At 46.5% G+C, this 18,154-nt stretch overlaps 2 protein-coding genes and 1 long non-coding RNA gene across 4 annotated transcripts in view; 1 reads left to right on the top strand and 2 right to left on the bottom strand.

Moving 5' to 3' along the window:
- The window catches only part of cltca (clathrin, heavy chain a (Hc)), a 29,785-nt gene extending 22,425 nt beyond the window's left edge, over positions 1–7,360 (top strand). The window contains exons 23-30 of the mRNA XM_052047724.1: positions 62–334; positions 488–805; positions 1,130–1,261; positions 1,994–2,104; positions 2,200–2,370; positions 2,464–2,685; positions 4,882–4,957; positions 6,216–7,360. Coding sequence (XP_051903684.1) covers positions 62–334; positions 488–805; positions 1,130–1,261; positions 1,994–2,104; positions 2,200–2,370; positions 2,464–2,685; positions 4,882–4,957; positions 6,216–6,349 — 1,437 coding nt within the window. The 3' untranslated portion in view covers positions 6,350–7,360. The remainder of the gene's footprint in view (positions 1–61; positions 335–487; positions 806–1,129; positions 1,262–1,993; positions 2,105–2,199; positions 2,371–2,463; positions 2,686–4,881; positions 4,958–6,215) is intronic.
- Positions 5,113–5,371, bottom strand: LOC127588967 (uncharacterized). The gene is made up of 2 exons (XR_007959245.1): positions 5,255–5,371; positions 5,113–5,222 (listed from the first exon to the last, which is right to left on the bottom strand). It is a non-coding gene; the product is annotated as an uncharacterized LOC127588967 (long non-coding RNA).
- Positions 7,361–8,782: 1,422 nt separating the features above from the next.
- ptrh2 (peptidyl-tRNA hydrolase 2) lies at positions 8,783–10,890 on the bottom strand. 2 transcript variants are annotated; one of them, XM_052047975.1, is made up of 2 exons: positions 10,807–10,890; positions 8,783–9,509 (listed from the first exon to the last, which is right to left on the bottom strand). In XM_052047975.1, the coding sequence occupies exon 2, from the start codon at positions 9,500–9,502 to the stop codon at positions 8,966–8,968; it is 537 nt and encodes a 178-aa protein (XP_051903935.1). In that variant the 5' UTR covers positions 9,503–9,509; positions 10,807–10,890; the 3' UTR covers positions 8,783–8,965. The 2 variants fall into 2 exon arrangements, with proteins under 2 accessions (XP_051903935.1, XP_051903934.1); XM_052047974.1 differs by lacking the exon at positions 10,807–10,890 and adding an exon at positions 9,888–9,922.
- Between the last annotated feature and the right edge of the window lie 7,264 nt (positions 10,891–18,154).

The raw sequence follows: 18,154 nt of genomic DNA, 5'->3' as shown, positions 1-18,154 counted from the left end.
CCATTGTGTTGCTGGCTCAAAACTCAACCTCCCGTCAATATTTTTGTTTCCAATCTCATAGGTCGGGGACCGCTGCTTTGACGAGAAGATGTACGAGGCTGCTAAGCTGTTGTACAACAACGTCTCCAACTTTGGTCGACTGGCTTCAACTCTTGTGCACCTCGGGGAATACCAGGCTGCAGTAGACGGCGCCCGTAAAGCCAACAGCACCCGTACCTGGAAGGAAGTCTGCTTCGCCTGCGTAGATGGACAGGAATTCCGACTGGCTCAGATGTGCGGCCTCCACATTGTGGTTCACGCCGATGAACTGGAAGAGCTAATCAATTACTACCAAGTAAGAATGATTTCCATGTATAGGTTGTTCTATGACAGATGGTCGAATAAAACTGGGAGCGCTAACTCTTTTTAAAATTTTGTATTTAATCAAATTTGCGTTTAGCATTTAACTCCTACTGACCTGAGGTCATCCTCTCATCTTCCCCTTCAGGACCGCGGTTACTTTGAGGAGCTGATCACCATGTTGGAGGCGGCTCTGGGCCTAGAGCGCGCACACATGGGCATGTTCACAGAGCTAGCCATCCTTTACTCAAAGTTCAAACCCCAGAAGATGAGGGAGCACCTGGAGCTCTTCTGGTCAAGAGTGAACATCCCCAAGGTCCTGAGAGCAGCAGAACAAGCCCACCTGTGGGCCGAACTGGTTTTCCTATACGACAAGTATGAGGAGTACGACAACGCCATCATCACCATGATGAGCCACCCAGCGGATGCTTGGAAGGAAGGACAGTTCAAAGACATAGTCACTAAGGTATATCTTGAGTTTTGTCGCAAGGGCGTCATTTAGTATGTTTTGATTACTGGTAACTTTTTGACAAACGATGGTTAAAAATCTGCAGTGATACATTTAGAATTATTTTTTCTCTGATATGCACTCCATTTTTGGCCTCAACTGCATCGATGCAAGCAATTCCACCCCCTTGGCATAATTCTTAATCAATCATCAAACGGGTTATCGTGCCCATGCCAAATATTTTTTTTGATACAATTATGGCAGCAATGAAATTGTAGTCCACATGCCTTTCATTCTCGCTAACTAGTTTCTTCAATGTGTTCTCTTTGTTGACCTGTGCAGGTGGCCAATGTTGAACTGTACTACAAAGCCATTCAGTTCTATTTGGAGTTCAAGCCCTTATTATTGAATGATCTGCTCATCGTGCTGTCTCCAAGATTGGACCACTCTCGTGCTGTCAACTTCTTCAGCAAGGTACTGTTAGCTTCTCACAATAACGGCGTGTTCAGTGACGTGTACGCACGCACGCACGCACACACACACACACACACACACACACACACACACATTGATTCTTAAAATGTCAAAGACCACCCTGTAGATGAGGAGGAGGGAAAAATGTTCTTGAAATCACCCACGCCTGCACAGATATCTTTGCTGACCAAGACTTGATCTGTGGGCAAGCAACTATGTGCCACAGTGGCATCCAGACTGCAGGAAAATAAAAAGAGTAAAAGTGGAGCAGTTGAGGAAATGTATGAAAGTAAAGCTACCTGCTAACAAGTTTGACAGGGCAATCTCTTCTTGTCATTTTTACTGTGGTGACGGTAAACACAGCCGGTCTCTCCTCCTTGTATCGACAAAAATGCTTCAGGTTGCCTCTTAAATTCCATTTCACGGCACAATCCTACAGTCTGTGGATCGGGCAACCTCTGTGTTGAACACACATGATTTAATCATTTGCGGTTGTCTCTCCTGACAGTTTCCCGAGCAAGTAGGTGAGGCAGGAGGGATTGAGGCTTCAAAGATTAATCACGCAATATAATCTGAGCAGATCTCAAGAAAAATAAAATATTCAAATGTAGCGTTTTTGTTAAATTTTTATTACTGTCTTTTTCAGGAACTTATTCATTATGTCTGTTCCCCGTTAAATGACATCCATTGTTGTTGTTGGATTGGACACAATGATGTGATGTTTTTCACCAGGTGAAACAGCTGCCACTGGTTAAAGCCTACCTGCGCTCGGTACAGAACCACAACAACAAGTCCGTCAATGAAGCACTTAACAACCTCTTCATCACAGAAGAGGACTATCAGGTGAGCAAGCTTCTTTGTCATTCACCATTAAAAAAAAATAAAAAAATTCTGACCAATGTTATTACGATTCATGATTTTTTTTTAATCTCTTACAGGCTTTGAGGACATCAATAGATGCCTACGACAACTTTGACAACATTTCACTTGCACAGCGTTTGGAGAAGCATGAGCTGATTGAATTCAGAAGAATTGCTGCGTATCTTTTCAAGGGTAACAACCGCTGGAAACAGAGTGTGGAACTCTGTAAGAAGGACAGACTTTACAAGGTGCCTTTTTTTTGTTCTTAAAAAATTCTTTTTTTTTTGGAGCTGGAGAGTGGTGAGATTGACTTTTCCTAACCCGCTGTGTGTTACTTGCAGGACGCCATGCAATACGCGGCGGAGTCGAAGGACACAGAGCTGGCCGAGGAGCTGCTGTCCTGGTTCCTGCAGCAGAACAAGAAGGAATGTTTTGCTGCGTGCTTGTTCTCGTGCTATGACCTCCTGCGGCCCGACGTGGTGCTGGAGACCTCCTGGAGGCACAACATCATGGACTTTTCAATGCCATACTTCATTCAGGTCATGAGAGAACACCTCACTAAGGTAAATAAATTCAGTCAGTTTTTATATCGGTGCAGCTCATCCCAAATTGTTGCTTTTTTAAATTTAATTTTTCAGGATAGTGGAAACACATCCTTTAAGTTTATTGATTTTTATTTTTTTTTCCATATTTGCATGTCAAATTAATGAATTATTTCCTCGACCCTTCATCATAGTCTTAACTTATCATTGATATTAATGTTTTTTTTCTTATGGCATGTTGCACAAGATGACTCATTTGTTCCTATCCTTCATAAAAATATTTACTTTAATTATGACTTCACTCCTGCATTAGGGTAGATTCGTGATGGACAAAGGCACATCTTGCGTTTACGTACACATTACGCCATGACTATGGGAATGAACAACTCGTGTAAATTGAGGTCCCGCTGTGCAATAAACAGTAAAACTATTGTCCTGTAAATTCAGACATGTCTGCAGAGCAATACGGTCACTGAGCTTAAACTTATAGATAAGATTAACTGAATTTAAAAAGTCTGGCAATATTTCATTAATCAGTTGAGCTGGATGTATTCCTATGCTGTATGAAGTTCTCTTGCTAACCTCACTTGGATGCTTCTGTGACGGCTTCAGGAAAAGAAAAAAAATAGTCAAAAAAGAAAGTAAAAACACCCTTGTGGCGTTGGTGTTTGTGATGCTGACCGGGCAGAATTGTCAAGATTTGTTTGGCTTTTGAGGCTTGTTTTTCACAGAAAATGTTGTTTGAACTCAAATTGTCACCATTTTGAATCTGGGATTTCAACTGCACTTTGCTCACAACTACGAAAATAGTCATAAGATTGTGGTGCAAGTATTGAGTGTTCCTGCTTCTAGCACAACAAAGCTGTTATGTTTTTCTTTATCGTTCGACATCAAGCGAATCTAATGTGCTTGGGATTTACATGTACCACCGAGAATTATTTTTTTATTTTTATGTACAGCCACAATAAGGACGCCGACGTCCATACAACTTGTTTAGGGAAATATTAAACTCTATTCTATTCCGAACGTCTTCTCTTACAGGTTGATGCAATCCAGGAGCAGGTGAACTTTTCAATGCGGTTTGATTTTTATCATCTAAAATAGTTATGACGACTGCAGCCTTGATTATGCATGGTTCCAGTTTGTACAACCAAATGTTCACCAGTGCAGACAGTGCACCAATTTTAACACTGCATTAGCTTGTAGATGCCATCAACAGTATCTGTTTAAGATATGCAGTGTTACTTTTATGCGTTCTATCACATTTTGCATTTAGCCTAAAAAGTTACATTTTAGTCCAATCTGACTAGAGCACCTCGTTTGTTGTGACCCCGAAGTGGCTTGTGGTAAAATTGAAAAAACGGTCTGTATTTATTTCGGGGAATGCCTTTCTTCTTGCTACTCTTCCACAAAGGCTAGATTTGTGCATTGTGCAACTAATAGGACAGGTTCCCCCACCCTAGCTGTCAATCTCTGCAGTTTACCCAGTGTGAATGGGTCACACCTCTAACGGTTGCCGCACGAGTTTTCACCGGTTACGCATGGTTGGTGAGGCAGAAACTTAGATGGGATAATCACCCATGTCTCGAAAGGCATGGAAGGAATTGACTTAAATGCGAACGGGAGAATATATGTGCCCCTAAATGCCACATGTAGGATTTTACGTCGTTCTTGTGTTAACTACATTATTAGTTCCCTCCATTTCTTGTTGGTCCCCATATAGAGAACGTTATTTAGTTGCATGGCAAGCCGAGAACCTACTGTAATGGCTGTACATGGCATGAAGGCAAGATGTGGCTCCTCAAAAGTTGTTTTGACAGGCATGAGCATGTGTGACATGGGGGCGGGCTTCTTCCTTTTTTTGTGTGTGTGTGTGCGTGTGTTTTTGAAATGCAATCTAAACTTGGCCAGAGAAACACAGTCTCCTCCTGCCTCACCTGCTCTCCACCACAGTGACATGCAGCATGGGAAAGTGCCTGTGGTTGAAACAAACTGGATGGCGAATGTGTAACGGCTTTACGTGCACTGCATTATCAGCCTTTGTTTTCTCGCATCACTTTCCACTAAAAGACGAATTCCATTTTATGGTGGAGAAATTCACTTTTTGGCCAGGTTTTTAGGCATAGCAATTTTTGGCTGTTTTGGTCGCGACTAGAGCTTTTTGTAATTTGTATGTGCCACTAAGCCTTTTTTTGTTGTTGTTCTTTACGTTGACAGCTGGACAAGCTTGAAACCTCGGAATCACTAAGGAAAGAAGAGGAACAAGCAACAGAGACGCAGCCCATCGTCTATGGTAAAAGTCTTAATCATCAGTACTCATTTGGACAAATCTCAACATTTTCCTCACTGTGTTCTACATCCAAAGTTTATGGACAATATAGGATTGAGAACAGATTGTCTTAGATTGTATTGTCTTAAAATGTATGAATCATTTTTCAAGGATACCTATGCATTTTTCACAAAACAGCTCCAGTTTCCCTTAACACATTTGACATGGATTTTGTTACCCTGACAACTCAGGGCGGAGGGCAAGGGTGGTGACACTTATAGTTCCCGATCTAAATTTTTTTTTAAAAAAGCAACCGCGGACATAGAAAGCACATTCCACCCATGCAAGACTGCATCGACGCTGCAATTCTGACACTTACCTGTATTATACACAAGTTATAGAAGGGGGAAAAAAATTAAGGGCGTTTCATTTATTTATGTGTTTGTGGGTAGTATTTTAGGCGGTGTCTTACACTCGGGACATTACGGTACTACCGTATTGGCCCGAATATAAGACGGTGTTTTTTGCATTGAAATAAGACTGAAAACGTGGGGGTCGTCATAGAGTCGGGGTCTAGACATTATACCCATTCACGACGCTAGATGGCGCCAGATACTATTGAAGCGAATGCTGAACTTGACTCCTCAGGCCAAAGCGAATCCCTGTCACGAAGAATAAAAATATAAATAGCGGTAAGAAAGGGAAGAAAATGATAGAAGAGAAAACAGAAAATGGTGAAACGTAGCGACAATCTGGAGAAGTGGGTCGAAGATCGGCCAGTTTCACTGGCAGCTGAGAAGTTATGATGTAATTTACATTTCAAAAACCAGAAGCCACTCATTTACGAATGTGATTGCACTTTAGTTTACATATTTAAAGGTTCAGATATTAAGATTTGAATGAGGCAAAAAACCGTGCCTTTTCTCTCAAATATATTATCATTTGTTTCAGATGTAATTATTTTCTGTATAAAAATTAATTTGGTGTTCAATTTTTTTTTTTTTTAAACTTGAATCTTGAAAACGAGTGTCTTATAATAAGGGCCGTCTTATATTTGGGCCAATACGGTATTTACCATTTCTTAAAAATGAATAATATACTGTGTGTGAAAGATGAACTAATACAGCAGGGGACTACATAAGTCCCTTAGGGTTACATGCATCCATCTTCATACTTATGGTGGGGCAGTGGGTCTTAAGACTCAAGACATTTAATCCAATCCTATTGGGTATGTTCCCTTTTTTTTCCTTCTCCTCAAGCTTGTTGCATGTCTCTTTTGCAGGCACACCCCAGCTGATGCTGACAGCGGGCCCCAGCGTTGCCGTGCCCCCCCAACAACCGTATGGCTACGGCTACCAGGCGCCAGCCGGGTATGGTCAGCCAGCCGCCGCCCCGGGATTCGGCTACGGCATGTAAAGGTCCCCCCTGCCCTTTGTCCACATGCTGACTGGCGCTCAAATCCACTCAGTCCTTCAGCAGACCATTATTGTCTCTCTGTCCTTACCATCAACACAGAGCAAATTTAGGGATCATACAACCCCCCCCCCCCACACACCTCCTTTTTTGTACTTTTCTCCCTTACAACCTTTCATGAAGGACTCTTGTTTTGTTTTCAAAGATTTAATCACAAAAGATTAATTTGCTCACATTCCATATTGACTAGATTAATAATTTTATTTGAATGGTATGTGGTTTATGTACAATAGGGTGGGCAGGGGCCTGGCTGGGGGAAGAGCTAGTTCTCTTCTCAGTTGTTAAGCTTCGGCGTTGCACTCACAAGTGAGAAGAAATTCATGTAGACCCCCTCCCCATTCGGCGTGTTTGAAAGTAGCTTCCTGACTGTAAAATGCATTTGATATTGTATTTTCCGTCACGAAACCCACTTGTGCTCCTTTTCTTTTGATGTGACCGCCACAGTCCGGAAACACTACGTCGTCCCAATCAAAAACGGTCTTAGGGGCCTGCCGAATGTCAAACGAGAGCATTTTCAGATAAGGTTGACTCTTTCCAGTCTATGCAGGACTTTGTACATCCATACAACATGCCGTTGTGCTTTAAATGCGTATGTGACGTGGGACCATTCCAACTCAGGAGGGAAGCAGACCCGTAATGCACCCTCTTGATGCTGCAGCTCATTTCTGCCCTTTTTAGTCTGGGTCGCTGCGGAAATTCTCAAAATAAATGTCCTCTTGTGGTGCAGAATTGTCGCAGGAGTTGTAATTTGAAGTATATAGAGATATATATCAACAAGTTTGCATCTATACAGAAAATCATGACTTATCTGAATTTATAACCCTGCCTAAATTTTCCACAATGAAAATTGTACACTTGCAATACTTGATTGTGCATAATCGGGATCACGATGAATGAAATAGCCATTTTGTTTTCCACAAAAAAATAAAGGCTTCTGGTTTGTCAAAAGTGTAATGGCAATCTTTATCGTGGGTATATATCCATACACAGGATGACTTGTATTGTTTGCCAACTTTTATTGAGCCAAGACACATTTTTATACGAGGAAAATCTCGCAGCACACCACCAAACAAAAATGTCACTTAAGGAAGAACATCAGTGGCATAAACACATTGGTGGTCATTTGGACGACTAAATTTTTTAAAATTATATAGTCATACCACAGTTTTTAACCATAATCCGTTCCAGAAGGCGGTTTGAAAACCGAAACCACGTTCTTTTAAATAAGAAAAATCTTGATTGAACAAGTCTGTTCACAATGAATGCTATACGAGGAAGTGTCACTTCCTCGCCTACCCGAGGAAGCGTCACTTCCTCGTGTAAGGAAGGCGAGAGGAGTCGAGTAACGCATTCAAGTGCGCTCAGTTTGTTCGAGAACTGAAATTCGGTCATCATCCGAGGCATAAAAAACTCAATTTTTGGTCGAAAACCGATTTTTGTCGAGAACAGAGACGTTTGACTATTTTATTTGCCACATGGCTGATCCCATGGCAGTTTGGTTGGGAATCAAAATAACTAGGCAACAAATGTCAGAAAATGGAACATGAATTTGTCAGTACTGCGGAAAAGTTAAAGGCCATAAAGTCATGACAAAACTGTCAGTGTTAACTGAACATGCCATGTGCCGGTGCGCGTGTGTGACCTAAATGTCAACAAACGTGCTTGAGATATTGAGAACAGCGATTACCATCAATTAACAAGTGTGTGGAAATGAGCCGTTTCAATGACTGCCTCATTGTTGACATTTCAGGCCTGCCTTTGTGGATTTTGCAAGTTTAATCCACATTCCAAAAATATGCATGCTGGGTTCATTGAAGACGGGGAAATTCTGTCCCTGTAAAATGAGTAGTCCTGCCATAGGATAAATGTGTCGAATACTAATACAAAAATTGTATCTAAAATTTGAATATCGAAAAATTTTGGCTCAATTTTAAAAAATGGAAACTCGTTGCACTTTTTATTTTATTTTGACAAACGACAGCTAACAAAAAAACCCCAAATTCACCTTCTGAAGAAATGTACTTTTATATACTGTCGATTTGTAGGAATGGTCTTTTAAAAAATGTTACATGGTACGTTATTTGTGATGTGAATGTAGTAGAAAATAGTTAATGCAACTTGGGGAGAAATTAACATGTCCCCTCCACCCCCATTACACACTAACTGCAAATGGCCACATGACAGCCAGATACAAATTCAGCTTTTACAAAGGTAAATGTTAATTGTGTTGGTCCAAGGTGGGGCAGCAGTGCCTAAAGACTCAGGATTCAAATTATGACCGACCAAACATGTACGACCGTTTTACATAGTGGCACAAGGTGCACGTTTTGGTTGCTTTTGTCAAATTTGGGTTAAACCAGTGTGAGATTCATCATGTGCCATTCGACATTGACCAATTCCACTTTATTCGTCTGGATGATGACTAAAAATAATGCATCTTTGATCATCTATCTTTGCCACTGATATATTGTGACAGGCAATGTAATCGCATTTCCTTTGAATACCCATTCACAAGTTTTAGTAGAGGAAGCTGTATCCAGGACATTGATGTGAAGAGCTTTAGTAAAGCTTCAAATCTCCACTGACAGTGTCAATGAGCTCAGACGGACCAGGACCGATACCGAGCACCGTGCAGGAGCCGGGGGCAATTTGTGTCCTGCCTGCATCCTTGATCAGGCTGACGGGCAGCATCATCTCCTTAGCGAGCCCCAGGAGTTGAATCAGGGTGTCCTCGTCTGGGGCCTTCACCACCACTTTGGGCTGGCCGCAGTACTCCCACATCTTGAGAAGCTCGGGGTTCCTGCGCTGCACCTGCTTGTAGGCTGCCACTGCGGCGTGGGCGCACTGGCTGGCCGCTTTCCCCTTGCCCATCTTGAGGTCGCTGCGAACCACCAGGGTCAATTTGAAATTCCCTCCTTCCCCCATCACCATGGCTTCATTCGAGCCAGACGCCATAGAGCTTATCCGACATCGGGGTGATGGACCCAAGAAGGCGTGCAGCTGCCAACCTACGAGGAGCCCGCAGCCCAGTCCTACGGCGACACCCATGGCCATTGGACTTTTGAGCATGTCCAACGGACTCTTGAGGAAGTCCATGTCAAACCTGGGACACAAACGGCTAAACATTATACCTTTTTACGGTTGCTAAAACTCACTTGATAGGACATGTATTCCTAAAAGGGGGCACAATTAATTTCATCTGCCGACAATAGCTTTAAACATTAACATTTCAACAGAAGATAAACTTTCAAAGAAGCAAAACGCTTTTGTAGGAAATGGGAGGACTTTGAATTTGACGTTTTGGAGGGATTGGTGTGTAATTTTCATTTGGATTGAGCAATATTTAACAACATTCATGCTGTTTTTGTTCTTCAATGAAATGATTGAATCCAAAACTTGGATCAAGTTGCAGCCATCCATTTTACCCAAGTTTCACATACAAATTTAATATTAGTGTACAAGACAATGTAACCCAACTTACAGTTGATTCCAGTTGATCATCTTGTTTCTTAATGGAATCTCACGCTGATGTCAATGTAGAGAGCTTATTTAAAAAAAAACGCCCCCACCGCCAAGACAGACGGCAAAATAACTATTTGCAACTGTTGAAACTCCCGAAAACAAAATAATCCTCTATATCAGCGATTATATTATAAAATTGTGATATCTTGTTGTGCGGCCGGGTGTACTAATAGACAAGAGTGTACACCAAACTTGGCTTTTTATCACATACCCGCTGATGACGATAAAAGACGGTGATGCACAGCAGTATTCGAGGATTTGCAGCGACCAATTTTTACAGGGTTAGTAAATCATTGTTCACATATTTTACTCAGTCATTACTGCATGGCACTGGGCGGAAACGGGACGGAATGTGCGATAGAAAAAAAAGACATCAACATCATAATCAAGTTTTACCTTGCCCATTACAAGGCATCTCGTCCCAGAGACCCAGCCAGCGACAAAAAAAACTAATATGCGACCAGGTTTTAAATCGGCTCCGGTGTTAAGGAGTTACGGAATTGAAACCAATGAAAGAGATTGTGTGCTGTGAATTCCGGTCAAGTGAACGCAGCAGTTGAAGTGGTGGGTGTCATGGCTCAATCGGCAAAAATAATGTATACAGTCGCTAACTCGCTCTGTTTTCCGTCCACTTTAATTTGGCAGTCATTAACTATCTTTTGCCGTCCGTCATGGTGCGTTCACGTGACGTAGCTTCAACGGGTCAATTTTGGTGCTGGACGGTCTAGTTGGAAAGCTAACGTTAGCGCCTACAAACACTTCGTCAGTCGCACATCAGTCTTTATGACAGTGGCGCTGACCCTCAACTCGCTCGTTTGGCTGAATGCAAAAACGCTTTGGTGAACATTTATTCACAGAACGTTCGAAAAGTTACTCACACAAACCTGCTCCACGTATAGAACAGAAGCTGCTTCTTCCTCTGTCTTTTTGAATAGTAGAAAAGTATGGTGGCGCCACCTGGTGTATGAGAGGTAGTATTTTTTGTCTTAATCGTAGAAGATTATTTTATCGCCACCTAGCGTATTGGGGAGCTACTTACCTTTTCCAAAACGTGGTTTCGTTGGCAAGTCGTTTGAAATTCTGTGCATGTTATCAGTTATATCCAATGTAAAGTCCATGAACTAGCACGTGCTTTGTCATCACTTGGAACTTTATTGTGGATCGTCTTACGAATACTAAGACGATTGAATTCACCAGTCGTGAAATCAAATTATGAATAATGTATTGATCCCCATTACTAGTGCCGCTTTTTGAGCACCAGTACACGAGTACTAGCAAGATTTGTAGACCCTTTTGTTGGCATTGAGAATGACTAGGGTGCACTAATGCGTTGCTGTCCCAAGAGTGTTTTTTTAACGCTATATGTGCCACATTAGCTTACTAGAACCCAATTAAACCAGACTAGTATGGTGCTGCACTCGTAACACACTGGCCCCTCGTAGGCATACAGTATGTCACACATAAATACCCTCCTTATCTCTATAAATCCTCAAAAGGCTTCACGGAAAGTATTTATACTGCAAATAACTTTGAATGGTGTGCTATGAGTAGTCTCGTCCAGTTCTACAAGTAAACTACGAGTGTCTGTTTGCTTTTGTTATTTATTTATTTATTTGTCTATTTTTGCCGGCACATTTTTAAATGACATATTTTTCCTCCTGTTGATTTGCTACCCAATTTCCTTGGATGTGTCTTGGATTGTCTTTTTGTGAAATGTGTTTTTATATGAAACCCACTAAGAACTGACACGTAACAGAACTGCTCCAGGGCAAGTTATCTGCTTATTTATAGAGCCCTAATTAGACTTTCTCGTCTTGTGGTTTGCGCCAGCCTAATACTGGATGAACATTTTGTCTTGTTTAATGTCTTCTTACAGGCTGCACCATTTCCAACCCCCTCCCAAGGGAAAACTTGATTTTTTTTAGGGGGTGTGTCTGTTTGTGCCATATCTCCACCATCGCCACACCCTGAACTCTTGAGATTCCCATCGTGAGCCCATTTTGCCACAGTGGCAGTTTATATAACTGTTGAAACCTACTCATTTATCTCACAACTGAATTATTATGCCTTGTCTTATTTTTATCATTCTTTAAGTGTCCCATGCTTGTCTTTTTGAACGATGTAAGCTTTCTGCCACCCATTAAACCTCTCATCCTGAGGTTTATGTTCTATGGTCTTACTCTCTCTCTTTCTCTCTCTCTCTCTCTCTCTCTCTCTCTCTCTCTCGCTCCCCTCTCTCAGCGAGTTACTCAACAGGTCTGAGTTGTTTTGGTCGAAAGCAATTGCGCAATCAAGTGCTGGAGCCGCGCTATGTCTCACACACGCATGTTGACATGGATCTGTTTTCAATGCACAGACAGTGATGAACAGTTGAAACATTGGATGAAGCACATAAACTGGACTTGTTGACGTGTGTGTTTGGTGTGCACAAGTCCACTTGCGTGAAATGAATAAGTTCTTTCTTGTCCACAGTTACAAGAGTGGTGGCATGTTTTAAATGCCAGGAGCCTGCTTCAAAGGCATGCCTTTGCAAGAACAAATGCGATTCTAATGTGTGCTTTTAGCCCACTCAGGATAACACAAAATAAACAAATTTATCATGATTAAAACGAGCGGCAAAGTCATGAAAACTTTGTCCTGGTTCCCATACAATTGTAGAAATCATTCGTCACGGGTATTTTTATTTTTGAGCCTGCTATTCTACCGATAATGATTGCTGAATTCACAGTTAGTGCTCAGGCAGGTTTGTTTGCATTATTCCAATGTCAGGCTGCCGCTTTTTAAAGACAAAGTCAAGTCAAAGATTGTCTTAATGTGTTCTGTGCGCACCCATTCGTCAAAAGATTGCATGCTAATGTTGCGTTTGTAGAATATGAATCAGCAAAATCCACTTGTTTTATTCATTTTGGCACTTGTTTTCGACTGCAAGTGACGTCACAGTACCGAAGGGCTCCGCTCGCGTACGTCACATGATTGAACCCGGAAGCCGTGATTGGTCGTTACCTTTTGGTTTCGAACTGGTAGTACATAAATGTACAGGATTCAGTAATTAAATTCTTCAACTCAACTCCTGCCAGCCTGCTTTTTGGGTCCTCTACCATCTCGAACATGACACATGCACATATTTTCTCCATAAATTGCCAATCCTTAGCCTCTTATACTGTACCTGATTCCAATTATTGTTTGCAAGTGGGAATAAAGCGCAGTACGAGTTGATTTTCCAAGGATACCTCGATATGTTCAAGATAACCTCAAAATGATCACTGTCAACCAAAATAGCAGCTTCTCAAAGAACTTCATGAGAGCAAAATGGGCCCCTGGTACGCTGTTTTTAAAACGAAGCACAAGTTACATGAGACACCAGCGGTCTGTGTCACGTCGCGTGTCCGCCAGCAGGTGGCGGGTTTTCTCTCCCGCCATCTGCGCACCTGTCCGTAATTTCGGACTGATTACCCTCCTATATTAATGAGACTCCGGCAGTTCTCCCACTGCCGGAGAATTCCTTACCGTGCCATTGCTCTCGATTTGCTATTCTCGTCGTTCGACTATTTCTCGCTGCCCTATTGCCTTACGGCCTCAATCATTCGCGTACCTCTTATAGTGATCAGATTGTTATCTCGGTTGTTCCTCGCCCTTTATCGTTTCGCGAGCGTTTTCAGTTGTCTTCCTTATTTTTTCCTGGTCCTTATTTGACCAGCGTTTTCTGTTGCCGTTTTCCCTGTTCGGGCTCCTTTTGTTCTTTATTAAAAACCCCTTTGTTCTCACAAGATCTTTTCGTTGTCTGCTTCTCCGGGGATCCACCTCTTTTTTTTCTGTTGTGCACGAGGCGATCCCTCGTCGCCTCGGGCTCAACGTGACAGAATTCTCCGGCCACCATGGATCCCGCAGACATCGAAAGGATTTTGTCCGCTCTTTCCCGACAAGAGCAACAGATGAGTCAGCAGGGCCAAGCCATTAGGGAACTCCGTGGCGCGGTCTCCATGCTGGCTCATCGGTCCGATGATTTAGAACCTCGGTTGGTCCGGGTGGAAGAGCGGAGACCATCTCCCCCCGGGGTTCGTTCTATTATTCCCGAAGCGCCCTCCTCATATCCCATTATGACGAGGGAGCCATCGCTTCCACACCCCCCTCGCTACGGGGGCGAGCACGGGCAGTGTGGACACTTCCTCCACCTGTGCTCTCTCATATTCGACCTACAGCCTTCTGCCTATGCTAATGACGCCGCCAAGGTGGCTTATGTCATGAGTCTGTTAACAGGTCCGGCGGCATCGTGGGCGATCGCGACCAGTGACGCTAAGCCGAATCTCCGTACTTCGTTCCCCGACTTCGTGGCTGCGTTCCGCCGGGTGTTCCATCATCCCGTGCGAGGCAGAGAGGCAGAGGGCCGGCTACTCGCCCTCCACCAGGGAGAGCGATCGGTAGCGGATTACTCCATCGAGTTCCGGATCCTGGCCGCCCAGAGTGGATACGGTGATCGGGCGCTGTGTGGCCTGTTTCGCCGCGGGCTAAACCCTCAACTTAAGGACGAGCTGGCGACCCGCGACCACAGCACCAACCTGGAGGAATTAATCGACCTCTCCCTCCTCATGGACAATCGCCTGAGGGAGCGAAGCCGGGAGCGTGGAGGTGATCGGTCCCAGTTCCGACGAACACCCACGGAGGAACAGGTGCAGCTGGGAGGCAGGGACGCCGGTGCGGAGGAAAGAAAGCGTCGTTTCAGCGACCGAGCGACGACTGACGGCGTTCCACCATCTCCTCACGCCGCAACCAGCCATCCGGGGTCGTCACCCCCTGCCCACCAGGAGTACTGTGAGTCACGACCGCGCGCGCCCCCCTTCGAGTCTAGGCGAGTCGACTCGCGGCCTGGACACCCCAACAGACTCGAACTCGAGGGGGAGATATTAACGGGGTCCCGGTCGTGGCGGGTTCGGGCTCTGGTAGACTCGGGGGCAGATGACTGTGTAATGGACACCGATCTCGCATCCGAGCTGGGTTGTTCCGTGGAGAGGTTGATAGATAGGAAGCGGGTTTGTGATCTTGATGGGCGCCTCCTGGCGGTAGTTACGCATAGGACGGAGCCGTTGAAACTTCTACTGTCCGGCAACCATGTCGAACATCGCCGTTTTTACCTAATGCAGTCTCGCAATGCCCCGATCGTTCTCGGGTTACCCTGGCTGAAGACACACAATCCCGTGATTTCCTGGGCGCGCCCAGCGATAGACAGCTGGAGCCCATATTGTTACCAGCACTGTCTACAATCGGCCGTCGGGAAGCATGAACGTGTCACGCCCCCCGAGGAGATCTGCCTTGACGGAGTGCCGGATTGCTATCGGGATCTAAAGGAGGTGTTCAGCGAGGATCGTGCCCACTCTTTGCCTCCACACCGCCCCTACGATTGTGCTATAGACCTGCAGGCGGGCGCTCCGTTGCCGACCTCGCGGCTGTATCAGGTGTCCCAACCCGAGCGCGAGGCATTGACGGAGTACATAAACAGCTCGCTCGCCGCAGGTCTTATTAGACCATCGCGTTCACCGTTAGGGGCGGGTTTTTTCTTCGTGGGGAAGAAGGATAAATCCCTACGGCCCTGCGTGGACTATCGTGGATTAAATGAAATTACAATTAAAAATAGATACCCGCTACCCTTGTTGGACTCCGCCTTCGCTCCATTACATTCAGCCACCATTTTCTCCAAATTAGACTTGCGCAGCGCTTACCACTTGGTTCGCATCCGGGAGGGTGACGAGTGGAAGACGGCTTTTAAGACCCCTCTGGGCCATTTTGAATACCTGGTTATGCCTTTTGGGCTCACCAACGCCCCTGCCGTTTTCCAAAATCTAATCAATGATGTGCTAAGGGACATGATAAACATCTTTTGTTTCGTTTACCTTGACGATATTTTAATTTTTTCCCAGTCATTACACGAGCACCAGCAACACGTTAGGCTGGTGCTACAACGTCTACTGGAGAACCGGCTCTTCGTCAAGGCAGAAAAGTGTGAATTCCATGTCCCCGTCATCTCCTTCCTAGGGTTCATTATTGAACAGGGCAGGTTAAGGGCGGACCCCATTAAGACGCGTGCAGTCACTAACTGGCCGGTTCCAGCCAATCGCAAGGAACTGCAGCGCTTTCTGGGGTTCGCCAACTTCTACCGACGCTTCATCCGCGGTTATAGTCAGAAGGCGCTCCCCTTAACCCGCCTTACGTCCATTAAAACCCCATTTAAGTGGGATCCGACCGCGGATGCGGCGTTCGCAAACCTGAAGGCGGCGTTCACCAGTCCCCCCGTACTACAGCACCCTGATCCTGATCTCCCCTTTATCGTGGAGGTGGACGCCTCGGATTCGGGGGTGGGGGCTGTGCTGTCCCAGCGCTCTCCGGTCGACCAGAAGTTGCACCCCTGCGCCTTCTTCTCCCGTCGACTCAGCTCCGCCGAGTCCAATTACGACGTGGGCAACCGTGAACTGTTGGCAGTTGTGACCGCCTTGCAGGAGTGGCGGCACTGGCTCGAGGGGGCAAAGGAACCCTTTACGGTCTACACGGATCATAAAAACCTCGCCTACCTCCGCTCCGCCAAAAGACTGAACGCCCGTCAGGCCCGGTGGGCCCTCTTCCTTACCAGGTTCGACTTCATCCTCACCTACTCTCCCGGGTCTAAGAACACCAAGCCCGACGCCCTCTCCCGTCTCCACGAGCCTGCGGGGAGGGATCGATCCCCGGAGACCATCCTCCCGACCCGGTGCGTCGTGGGGGCCGTCCAGTGGGAGGTTGAGCAGCGGATCCAGGCAGCCCTGGAGGGGGTTCAGGTGCCGACGGAGTGCCCAGCAGGGAGGCTATTCGTACCTCCTCCCTTACGATCTGAAGTTCTGCAGTGGGGACATGGGTCCAAGGTGGCGTGTCATCCCGGGGTGAACCGGACTGTGCAACTCGTCGCCCAGCGTTTCTGGTGGCCGGAGCTCCGCAACGACGTGACGGAGTTCATCAAGGCCTGCACCTCCTGCGCCTGCGGCAAGTCGTCCCATCAGCCGCCGGCGGGACTGCTCCAGCCGTTGCCCATTCCTCCTCGCCCGTGGTCCCACATCGCCCTGGACTTCGTCACGGGTCTCCCGCCTTCCCGGGGTCGAACTGTCGTACTCACGATCGTGGACCGCTTCTCCAAGGCGGCTCATTTTGTTCCTTTGTCCAGGTTGCCGTCGGCGCTGGAGACCGCCGACCTCCTTGTCGAACACGTCTTCCGTCTCCACGGCATTCCACTGGACATTGTCTCGGACCGGGGGCCCCAGTTCGTATCCCGCGTCTGGAAGCAGTTCTGCCGGTCCCTCGGGGCCACGGCCAGTCTGACCTCGGGGTACCACCCCCAGTCCAATGGACAAGCCGAGCGTGCCAACCAGGATCTGGGGGCGGCCCTCCGCTGTGTGTGCCTTCACCGTCCCTCATCCTGGGTCGACCACTTACCCTGGGTGGAGTACGCGCACAACACCCTCGTCTCTTCTGCCACTGGTAGGTCCCCCTTCATGGCCGCCTACGGGTACCAGCCGCCGCTGTTCCCGTCCCAGGAGGGGCAGGTGGAGGTCCCCTCTGTGCAGCACCACCTCAAGCGGGCCCATCGCGTGTGGAAGGAGGCCCGGGCTGCGTTGTCCCGCACGGCGGCCAGGAACCAGCGGATCGCGGATCGTCGCCGGCGCCCGGCTCCTTCATACGTGGTAGGACAGAAGGTGTGGTTGGCGACTAGGGATCTTCGGCTGGCCGGCACGTCTGCGAAACTGGGACCCCGATTTACTGGACCGTTCGAGGTCGAGGCCGTCATCAGTCAATCTGCAGTCAGGCTCCGGCTGCCACCCACCATGAAGGTTCACCCCGTCTTCCACGTCTCCCTACTCAAACCCGTGTCTTCCAGTGACTTGGCTCCTCCTCCCACGCCGCCGCCCCCTCCGCGGGTCGTCGACGGTGACCCGGTGTACACGGTTCGTGCCATCCTGGACTCTCGGCGCAGGGGAAAGGGGTTCCAGTATCTGGTCGACTGGGAGGGCTACGGGCCTGAGGAGCGGCAGTGGGTGCCTCGCTCCTGGATCCTTGATCCGTCCCTTTTGCGCGACTTCCACGCTGCACATCCATCCAAGCCGGGTAGTCCGCCGGGAGGCGTCCATTGAGGGGGGGGTACTGTCACGTCGCGTGTCCGCCAGCAGGTGGCGGGTTTTCTCTCCCGCCATCTGCGCACCTGTCCGTAAT

The sequence above is a fragment of the Hippocampus zosterae genome, chromosome 16 (genome assembly GCF_025434085.1).
Source record: "Hippocampus zosterae strain Florida chromosome 16, ASM2543408v3, whole genome shotgun sequence".
NCBI classification, from domain to species: Eukaryota; Metazoa; Chordata; class Actinopteri; order Syngnathiformes; family Syngnathidae; genus Hippocampus; species Hippocampus zosterae.
The sequence above is the reverse complement of the archived record's forward strand: the minus strand, read 5'-3'. Positions and strand labels throughout refer to the sequence as shown.

Coding starts and splice junctions, on each gene's coding strand:
- ptrh2 (XM_052047974.1), bottom strand. CDS start 9,907: ATGATCAACTGGAATCAACT. Junction 9,510..9,887: donor ATGATCAACTGGAATCAACT/GTAAGTTGGGTT, acceptor TTTGTGTCCCAG/GTTTGACATGGACTTCCTCA.